At 53.5% G+C, this 10,855-nt stretch overlaps 1 protein-coding gene across 1 annotated transcript; it reads left to right on the forward strand.

The window, feature by feature from the left end:
- The first annotated feature begins 5,749 nt into the window (after positions 1-5,749).
- Positions 5,750-10,357, forward strand: GPR50 (G protein-coupled receptor 50). Its single transcript, XM_061179019.1, has 2 exons — positions 5,750-5,936; positions 8,808-10,357. Exons 1-2 carry the CDS (start codon positions 5,750-5,752, stop codon positions 10,355-10,357), a joined length of 1,737 nt encoding a protein of 578 aa, XP_061035002.1.
- Positions 10,358-10,855: the final 498 nt, after the last annotated feature.

Consider the following 10,855-nt stretch of genomic DNA (forward strand, 5'->3'; position numbering starts at 1 on the left):
ACCAGACACAGTCTGTTTAGGAAAAAAAATCACCTGTCCCAAGCTGCTCTTGAGTTGGTTGATGTCATGACCTGGCTGGCTCCCCGTTCCAGTGGCTGGATTCCTGCCCAAATCCCTGCGCAGTTCCTTTGAGGCCACAGCCTTGCCCCTGGAGTCCTGGCCCCCATCCTCGACCTGGAACTAGATCTTCTTCAGCCTGGGCTGGTCCCACGCTCTGCTGAAACCCAGCTCCCCCAGCCCCCTGTGGACTTCAGGTCTGACCTGTCTCTAGACCAACCATCTTCCATGCTTTTATTCTGACTGATGTCAAGAAATCTGATTGTTCCTTCTCATGGAAAATATACAAATTGTATCAGTGAAGCATCTCAGGGGGGCAGTGAAAATGCGAGTCACTCTGTATGTCCCTTTCCATCTAACACACTGTCACATGTCATGGTGGCCTGGGATACTGGTGAGTGCCCATTGGGTGGCTTCTGCCAGGAATTAGAGCCTAGAGGCAAGAGCCAGCTGGGGACAGAGTCTCTGATGTCTCAGAGAGCCTCTGTCTTCTATGGAAGTGTAACCAAATAGAGTTTAAAGTATTAGAAACGTTCAGAAGAAGAAGAAGAAGAATAGCTAGTGGTTGCTGAATGCTCACTCCGTTCTTGAGAGTGTTCTAAGTGCTTGCATGTATTATCTCATTTAACTCCCCCATTCACCCTATGACAAGTTTTGAGGCACTATTATTATCTGCATTTTATAGCTGAGGAAACTGAGACAAAGAGGCTAAGTCACATGCCCAGGGTCATACAGCTGACCAGTGGCAGAGCTGGGTCCAATCTTGTTTTCATTTTCAAGAATTGAGCCAAATGCAGTCTCCTTGTATCAGGCGTCTGCTCAGTGCTGGGGTAGGAGCAGTTTGGGGGGGAGCAGGGACTGGGTGTGCAAAGCACCTTCCAGACTCCTGTGTACTGTCCCAAGGAGAGATAAAACATCCCCCAAAGTTCAAGAACAAATGGAGAATGTTCTGCTTGTATTCAAACTGAAAGACTTTTTCACTCTTACTGGGTTTGCACCAAATTCTCATTTTGCCGGTTTTCATATATTAAAGTGTCAATCAATGGTCTAATGTGGCTTCAGCAGACGATCTGGTAATGTCAGATGAGCACTGGTCAAAGAAGGTCGGAGTGACGGGGGCAGCCCTTAGCCGTCCTGCCCTCCCTGGGTGGGAGAGGAGGTGTGAACTGGCACTTAGAGGCCCTCTGTCTCTCTTGGGCCAGTGGCTGCTTGGGGGCTGAAAGAGAACTCAAAATGTTCATAGCAGCATTACTCATAATAGCCCAAAATTGGAAACAACCCGAAGGTCCATTGATGGATGATTGGATAAACAAAATGTGGTCTCTTCATACAACGGAATACTATATGGCCATAAACAGGAATGAAGTACTAATACATGCTACAACGTGGATGACCTTGAAGATATTATGCTAAGGGAAAGCAGCCAGACACAAAAGGCCACATATTGTATAATTCTATTTATATGAGACACACATCAGATTAGTGGTTCCTAGGAGCTGAGGGGCTGGGGGGAATGGGGAGGGACTGCTAATGGATACAGGGCTTCTCTTTGGGTTGATGGGAATGTTCTGAAATTTGATAGTAATGATGGTTGCACAACTTAGGGAATGTACGAAAAAAACACACTGAACTGTGCACTTGAAAAGGGTGAGTATAGTATGTGAATGTATCTCAATAAAAATAATCAAACAAAAAATAGAACAACAACAAAAAGGAGAACACAGAATCCACCCTATCAAGTCTCAGAGCAAAACACTATCTTACGAAGCTGGGCTGTGGGAGAGAGCCTCCTCCACTAACCTTGGCATGGCCTTGGGGAAGTCCTTTGCCCTCTCTGCACCTCAGTTTCCCCACCTGTTAAATGGCATTGTTGTGAGAATATATCCCTGATGGAATTTTTGGAAACTATAAAATGCTTATTTAAACTTACAATGCACTAATTACAAGAGAGGTGTCATTATAGTACTTGAGGGTGAACATCATTATAATACTGATGGGATTTTTGGAAACTATAAAACGCTTATTTAAACTTACAATGCACTAATTACGAGCGAGGTATCATTATAGTACTTGAGGGTGAACAGAGAGCTTAGAAGGATGATGAAAGGTAACCTTCTGCCATTGCCTCCATAATAAGAGATCTGAAGATGTAGCACTGTCCTTGTGTGCGCAGAAAAAAAACACTCGCTTGCTCTCACTCACTTTGAAAGAGTTGCCAGCTGCCACCCTGACTGCCAGGCCCATCCTGATCTTCAGTTTTTCAAAAGATGAGAAATCTGGGGGAGGCGAGATAAATTAGGAGTTTGGAATTGACAGATACACACTGCTATATATAAAATAGGTAAACAACAAGCACCTTCCGTATAGCACAGGGAACTCTACTCAATATCTTGTAATAACCTATAATGGAAAAGAATCTGAAAAAGAACACACATACAAATATATATATCTGAGTCACTCTGCTGTACACCTGAAACTAAAACAATCTTGTAAATTAACTATACTTCAAAAAAAAAAAAAACCTTAAAGAAAAAGATGAGAAATGTGGAGGCTGCGATGAAAGGTTTCTGTATCAACAAGAAGAGGGGAAAAATCTTCTAGTATCTACCTTCCGTACAGAATGCCAGTTGGCACCACCTCTGCCTGGGATGTCCCGAGCTTTCAGTCCTGGGAGTCCTTTGGGGCTCCCTAGTCTCCCTAATCTCATAATAAGTGACCTAGGGGAAAGGACCACGCTCACTGGGTTCCAGGACTGCAAACTCTCTATACATTCTCTGTCCACTATCCATTGCTTTTTCTCCTTCCCAAATTCCATATGGGTTTCCTCGGTTTTCCTGGGATCCCCAGGGAACATCCTAGCTCTCCTCTATTTTGAATCTATATCTTAATAGCTTTCAAATCCCCAATAGTGTTTCTCTCCATCGCCAGTTATTAGCACTTCGTAGCAGGCCTTTCAGAAAGACACTTAATTAAAAATCTTTTGGAAGCTTAAATAAACCATATGCACTGCACTCTACCCAATAAAAAGCTACCCCCTTAACTTCCAAAATAATTGAACTTATTGCCCATGGATCTTGTCCTAGCCTGGCAGAGCCTGACTGCTTTTCTTCCTCATATGTATCCACATAATGGATTCGATATCCATCTGTTTTTCTTAGGATAGGGACTACGTTCAGAAGTTTTATTAAGATAATTCATAAAAATAAGAAAATTAATTTAACCAGATGCAGAATTCTCTGCCCCTCCACTATTAAAATAGTTGCTTCTCCCACTTGTCTAGCATTGAAAAATCCAAGCCCCATGAGGTCATGATCAAGCAGTGTTCAAACAGGGGCAGGGGCCAGGGGATCAGGTCATCCTCTCTCCTGCTCGGTCCTCAGTCCCAAGGAAGTCCAGGCCACAGTCCATCCAGAATTTCCAGTGTCCTGGGCCTCCACCTGCTCTGGGGCCACCTCATCTCAGAAGTACAGTGCACTGGATAACAGTTTGCCAGCTCTCTTTACAAGATTTTGGGTGGGGGGAGGTGGCTTGGGTAGGGGACACTCCAGTGTCTTAAGTCATTAGAATGCTGATTTCCTTCTTTCATTCCAATTTTTGTTTATTTGAATTAAAAACCGCTCTTTGCCGTAAGTAAAAGGACCCAAACCCTCGGGAAACCAGCATCAGCAGCCAGATGTGAAGAACTACTTCACGGTGTGGGCGGCCTTTCGGCTTTAGTCTCTTTTCGGGGCTCACAGTTGCCTAGGGAGGATAGCATAGCCTGTTTTGGGGCTGCGTTTATGGTAAATCCTGGCTAAGTCCGGCCCAGACAGCGCGCGGCCGGGGATCCAGGCGACCGGGAGCAATGACATAATGAACGAGAAAAGGCTCCAGGCGGGAGACTGTTATTCGTGCCGATTCTCTTCTCAGTAGCGTCCGCAGTATGGGGGTGAGGGGTTCATCTTCAAACAAGGAGACACATTACTAGTTTGGACTTTTCAGCGAGAGGAAGTGCATGCACTCTTGATTTTTCAGTCGTATCTGTCTTTCCGTTAAAGGTCCCTAGATGTTGAAGTCCCTCGCGGAACGCGCCCCAGCCCCCAACCCCTGTGTCCGCCTCCTTCCCCGCGGGTCAGGAGGGCGGCAGTGTCCAGACGGTGGCGCTCCGGGACAGTGCAACCCCCTATCCCCCCACTGCAGCAAGAAGGCTAGTCTGGGACAAGTTTCAAGGTGCTTGCTGAAATTTTCTGGGAGGTTTCTCAACAAGAGTCATAACTTTTAGTAGCCGGCACAAAATCCACCCCTGTAACCAAGGTCGTTGAGGGAACGAGTATCCGAATCTCGCCCCTGTAGCCCGAATCTTTCGGATTTCCCGTAGCCCGTGCGCTCCGAGAGCCTGGGCGCACCGCAGGGAACTGTGACGCCTGCGGAGGGAGATCCGCGGGGCGGGGGGGCGGCCCGACCCAGTTGAGGTTGAAATGAGACCCCCCGCAAGGGAAAAGGACTGAACTGAGTTATTCCTGGGGCGGGGGCCTCTGGTCTGCCGGTGGCTTCCAGGCTGCGCAGCCCAGCACCTCCGCGCCTGTCCCGCCGCTCCGGCACAGCTCCCCGAGCTTACCCGAGTGCCCCGCGCCACTCCGTAAAGCTTGCGGAGCACCTAGAGAGGGGACGGGAGTCGAAGCCGCTGGTCCCGGGTTTCTTCGAGGAGCGGCTGTCCAAGAGAAGGGCTTTTCCCCCCGTTTTACTTTTCCCCAGAGCAGCCTCGAAGCTCCCGCAGCCAGGGTGCCAGGCAGCAGGGAAGGGGATGCGCTCTCACTCTCGCTTGCCCCAGAGTTGGGGGCAAGCGGCCACCATCTACCCCTCCTCACTCCCAGAGTACAGACACGATCCCTGCTCCCAGAGCCTGACGTAGGGGCCATCTCCTCAAGGAAAACACAAGTCGGGGACCGGATTGAGTGGCCACCCGCCGCTGCTGCTAAGGGAGCCAACCAGCTCCTGCCAGGCACTGGAGTGGGAATAAATTCCCTAGAGACTGCTGCCCCGATTGGGGATGGAAGCCCCCGGCAGCTGTCCCCTGCTTCCCGCGGAGTACAGAATGCTTTGAAAAGGCAAAACACTGAGATGGGATGAACCTCTCAAGGAGACTGCAGAGGCGAATATCTAGGGTTCAAGGGGCCACTGGCCGCTCCTCACGCTCTGCCGGGGGCTTCAGGCAGGCTTGGGTTGGCACTGGACCCCCAAGAGGGACCCTATAGCCCCGCTCTGCAATCTACAGCGCTTTGCCAGGTGTTTGCGTAAGAGAGGGAGGGAGAACTTGCTAGAAACGGATGCGCAGTGGCTGGTGGGGAGGAGGTGGATTCCGAGCTGGTCACGACGCAGGGTACCTGGGGGATGTGGTGGGAGGGGGAGCGGCTAGAGGGGAAGCACATACAAGGCAGTCGGAAGCAAGACGACACCTCGATGTGGATTTGTCCAAAAAGAGTTGGAGATCAAAGCGGGGGTGATCAGGGAGCTCTGATTGGTCGGGGGGAGGGATTTGGGGTGGGGCTAGCCGCCTCTTGAGGCTTTAAAAGCTCATCGGAGAGGGGCGGGAAAGCTGTCATTTGCTCTCTGACTCTCGGAGGGGTGGCAGCTTTCCTGAAGCTTCTGGCGACAGAGCAGGTGTTCGCTGTCCAGACCCGGCTGGGAGGACCTAACGGTCTCCAGCAGCAACATGGGGCCTACCCTGGCAGTTCCCACCCCATACGGCTGTATTGGCTGTAAACTGCCACAGCCAGACTACCCACCGGCTCTAATCATCTTTATGTTCTGCGCAATGGTCATCACCATAGTCGTAGACCTGATCGGCAACTCCATGGTCATTTTGGCTGTGTCGAAGAACAAGAAGCTCCGAAATTCTGGTAAGACCCCTTTCCTTCTCCCTACCCACCGTGCAGCCACTTGCAACCCCTACCTAGGGTGTTAGTTTGGGCTCCTGCAATAGGGAACCCGTGGACGGGCCCTGCTCCCCATTTCCCTGCCAGCCTGAGTGATGATGTTCTGCCGGGGGGCCCCATAAACTTAGAGCTTCTCCAGGCTGCGGAGGTTCGGAGAAGCTCTGGGCATCCAAGTGCAAATCCCCGTCCCCGCGGTGCGCGGCACACCGCCGAGCCCGGCCCCGTCGGGAACCTGATGCAGAGGGAGCCGGCACCCGAGCGGAGAGTCCGGCGGCCGCCCGGGGACAGCACGCCGAGCCGGACGCCGCAGAGGTGGCCGCGCCGAGGCAGCGCGGGAGGAATTAACGCGGAGGGAGCAGCGGGGTTGCTACCCGCTCCGGTAAAGTTAAGTTCTCAGCGGCTGAGGCGGCGCTTGCCGGAGCGCAGCGCGGCGCCCGAGCCCAAGCCCGGCCGAGCCCCCGCTCGCCGCAGCCCTGTGACTCCAGGGCGGCTCCCGGGCAGCTCCCGGGCGGCGGAGCGCAGACCCCCGCGCCTGAGTGTGAAGCAGGGCGGTCTGAGCCCACCGGAGCCGAGCTCCGTCCGCCCGTCCCAGGGCGCACGGCGGAGAGAGGGGAGCGGCCGGCTGGGCGCAGCAGGCGGTGGCAGCGACGGCGGCGGCGGCGGCGGCGGAGATCCCGAAGTCCGTAAGCGGGGTACCGGGGGTCGCAGGGCGGGGCGGCGGAAAGGTTCGGGAGCTCGGCGTCCCGGGGGGATAGAAGACGGCAGAACCGGTGAGGATCGCGGGAGGGCTGCAGGAGAGCTCAGAGGGGATGGTGGGGGGCGCAGGGAGACCGCAGAGCGCGGGGATGTGGGACGAGGTGGGGCGGCGAGCGAGACTCCCCTCGCGGCCTGCCAGTGCCAAGGGGAGGGGGCCGGCTGCGAGCGGGCCTGGGGGACGGTGCTGGAGGCTGCAGGGCGCTGCGCCCCTTGCCGGGGGCGGGGCCGGCAGACGCTGCGTAGCCGTGAGCCGCCTTTGCAGGTTGGGCGGGAGAGGGCTCGAGAGGGGAGGTGGGGGAGGGGCGAAGGGGCCCAAACTCCCAGCTCGGGCCCCGGGAGGGAGGGGGCGGCGCCCAGGGTCTCCGCCGCCTGGATCCCGGCCGGCTGGGGCCGGAGGGCAGAGGGGAGCGAGAGGGCGGGGTCTGAGGGGGTCGGGCACCCACAGGACCCGGGCGGGCGGGGTGCCGGGGAGTGGAGGCCGCCAGTCTCTGGGGGGTTACTTTGCTTGGACGAGGAATCACAAACACCACACAAGTTTCTAAATGCACTGACGGGCACACAGTCATTAAAAGTTTTCTTTTAAACTCTGATGGGTGTGTCTGATTTCTCCTCGGTCCCCCGGAGACGTGGGGCCGCACACTTGGATCTCACGTGCACTCTAGCAGTGCGGTCCCAAGGGGCCCAACCCCGGAGCCCCCGGGGGGTGGGGCACCTGCAAAGTCCATTTTCTCTTTTTTCCTTTTCTCCTTCACCTTCCTTTCCTTCCATAATTCAAATAAAGGTTTTTAGAGTTTTTGTGGTTTTGTTTTTAAGTCTTTGCCCTCTCTCTTCTCATCCTTTCTTCTCCGAATTCATTACTTTGAGGGAAAACCCTAGAAAGAACCTCTTGGGTAGAAAGCGCCGAGGCCTCGCCTTGGCAGTGCTGGCGGAAGGAAGCAGAACGAGCTGTTCCTTTGCCCTTTTAAAAGTGCTCAGTTTCTCCCAGTCCGAGATGAAGTGCAATATTTTGCCAAACCAATGCTAATTAGCAATGAGGTGTTTCCAGAGAAAGGGCTCCGCATCTGCACTTGGCTTTGCAGGTTTTACAAACAGCCTTCCTACCGCCGGCCTACAAAACAGGAGTGCCCCCCCGCCCCGCCCCCGGCACTTTCCTGTTTAGCCCGCAGGCTCCAGTAAAGCCCGGGGCCGGGGGCCTGGAACCAGTGTGCAGGGCGGCGAACGTGCTGGTGCCCGGCTCTGCTCGGGGACCCGCGTGAAGCAGGCAATTCTGCTAATCCTTGCAGGGATTTTCCTGATTTTTTTCCCTCTTTGCTCACTATTTCTCAGACTAAATTTTACAGGGCCTCTCCCCGCCCTCAGTTTTTACTCTTAGGTTACCTCGGAAATGGTAAGTATTTACTGGGCTAGGTCTTAGATTATTGTCTGATCCCGCTGGGAAAGACCGCTTAAGAAAACGACATGCCCTTTCTCGGACAGTTCTCTTTAGACATGTTTGCGTTGTAAATGCGATGGTAAGTTAGAGAAGGCAGAGGGCTAATTTGTTTTTTTTCGGGGTGGGGGGAGGTTGAGGCTTCCTGACAGTCCTCCAATCTCTCCACCCACCCCAGTCCCTACCCTCCAGCCTGTTTCCGACAGACAGCTCCATCCAGCTCCCCTCTACTCCCTCCCTCCCCCCACCCCTACTCCGCCAAAACTTTGCATTTTGTTTTCGTTTAAAATGATGGCCACAGGTCTGTGTGTGTGGGAGTGTGAAGGGCTCCCCAACGGGCTTTCGTGTTTACTGCTTTCTGACTTCACTTTTTTCCCAAAGCAGAGACGACGTTGTTTGAAAGGAAAAAAAGGTTGTCAAAGGACAGGTCCCCCAAACCTGCTTGTGCATCAGAATCATCTGGGACATGCTTGTAACTAAAAATAAAAACACAACTGTATTTCTTTAAAAGAATTCTAGAATTCTAAATTGTCACGACTCCAGCTGGCCTTTTCCTCCAGCTTATATTTGTAGATTTCCAAATTTAACCATTTATTCTTCTCTGTCTTCCTCCCCCCCCCCGCCCCGCCCCACCCCAATATGCTTTTCAGGCAACATCTTCGTGGTTAGCCTCTCTGTGGCTGATATGCTGGTGGCCGTCTACCCCTATCCTCTGATGCTGCACGCCATGGCCATTGGTGGCTGGGATCTGAGCCAGTTACAGTGCCAGATGGTTGGATTCATCACAGGGCTGAGTGTGGTCGGTTCTATCTTCAATATCGTGGCAATTGCCATCAACCGTTACTGCTACATCTGTCACAGCCTCCAGTATGAGCGCATCTTCAGTGTGCGCAATACCTGCATTTACCTGGTTGTCACCTGGATCATGACTGTCCTGGCTGTCCTGCCCAACATGTACATCGGCACCATCGAGTATGATCCTCGCACCTACACCTGCATCTTCAACTATCTGAACAACCCTGCCTTTGCTGTGACCATCGTCTGTATCCACTTTGTCCTCCCTCTGCTCATAGTGGGTTTCTGCTATGTGAGGATCTGGACCAAAGTGCTGGCAGCCCGTGAGCCGGCTGGGCAGAATCCTGACAACCAGCTTGCTGAGGTTCGCAATTTTCTAACCATGTTTGTGATCTTCCTCCTCTTTGCAGTGTGCTGGTGCCCCATCAACGTGCTCACTGTCTTGGTGGCTGTCAGTCCAAAGGAGATGGCAGGCAAGATCCCCAACTGGCTTTATCTTGCAGCCTACTTCGTAGCCTACTTCAACAGCTGCCTCAATGCTGTGATCTACGGTCTCCTCAATGAGAATTTCCGAAGGGAATACTGGACCATCTTCCATGCTATGCGGCATCCTATCCTGTTCCTCTCTGGCCTCATCACTGATGTTCGGGAAATGCGGGAGGCCCGAGCCTTTGCCCGCGCCCGCGCCCGTGCCCGTGACCAAGCCCGCGAACAAGCCCGTGAACAAGACCATGCCCGTGCCTGTCCTGCTGTGGAGGAAGTGCCGATGAACGTCCGGAATGTTCCACTACCTGGTGATGCTGCAGCTGGCCAACCTGAGCGTGCCTCTGGCCACCCCAGGCCAGCCTCCGGCCACTCCAGGTCTGCCTCTGCCCACCGCAAATCTGCCTCTGGTCACCATAAGTCTGTCTTTAGTCACTCCAAGCCTGCCTCTGGTCACCCCAAGTCTGCCACTGTCTACCCTAAGCCTGCCTCTGTCCGCTTCAAGGCTGACTCTGTCCATTTCAAGCCTGCCTCTAGCCACCCCAAGCCTGTCACTGGCCACCATGTCCCTGCTGGCAGCCACTCCAAGGCTACCTTCAGCCCTGCCACCAGCTGCCCTAAACCCACCACTGGCCACACGAAGCTTGCTACCACGCAGCCTGAGCCTGCCGACTGTCCTGAGCCCGTTGCCACCAGCCACCTGGAGCCTGCCATCGCCGGCCAGCCTGAGCCCACTGCTGCTGGCCACCTAGAGTGTGACATCACTGACCTCCCTGAGCCCGCTTCCAACCCTGCCACCGAGTCCCCCAAGCCTGCTGCCGCTGCCCCTGTTGACCCCATTGTGGTCACCATTGCCACCAACGATTACCATGAGGTTATGGTTATTGATGTTGAAGCTGATTCTGATGAAATGGCTGTGTGAAAAATGCTCTTAGGGGTGGCCAAGCAGTGGTCCACTTTTAAGGTTGGCTAGCATACGTAATACAAAGTGAGATATCTTAGTGCATCTACACACAGACACACGCGGACACTGACTCACAGACACAGTGTGAGCCACACCTACCTTTCAGGCATACTCCTCCTTTACATTATGTACTCTGCAAAAGTGTGAGTGTGTGTGTGTGTGTGTGTGTGTGCTTGCTCTTTTAGAGACCAAATTCCCCTCAAGTTTGACTTCGGTTGTTCTGAGCCTCCCTTTCCTCCTGTGGTTGACTGTGAGCCCACAGTGATCCTTGAACTTGTAGACTTTGGTTTTTCCCCACTCCTGTGTAACCGTTTCTCCCCACTCCTCATTTCCTTCTCCTTGTTCCTGCTTTCTTCTCCCATTCCTCGAGGGGGTGGGTGGGGGAGGAGCGCATGCGCAGTGGTAAAGGTGCGCTGTGATAAAGCCTTTCGTAAAGTGAATGTGACCGCAGAGCTT

Source organism: Eubalaena glacialis, chromosome X, assembly GCF_028564815.1.
Source record: "Eubalaena glacialis isolate mEubGla1 chromosome X, mEubGla1.1.hap2.+ XY, whole genome shotgun sequence".
Taxonomy (NCBI): Eukaryota; Metazoa; Chordata; class Mammalia; order Artiodactyla; family Balaenidae; genus Eubalaena; species Eubalaena glacialis.

Excerpts from the sequence above, each read along its gene's own strand:
- GPR50 (XM_061179019.1), top strand. The coding sequence starts at position 5,750 with ATGGGGCCTACCCTGGCAGTTCCCACCCCATACGGCTGTATTGGCTGT. Across the intron at positions 5,937-8,807 it reads CAAGAAGCTCCGAAATTCTG|GCAACATCTTCGTGGTTAGC; the intron begins GTAAGACCCCTT and ends TATGCTTTTCAG.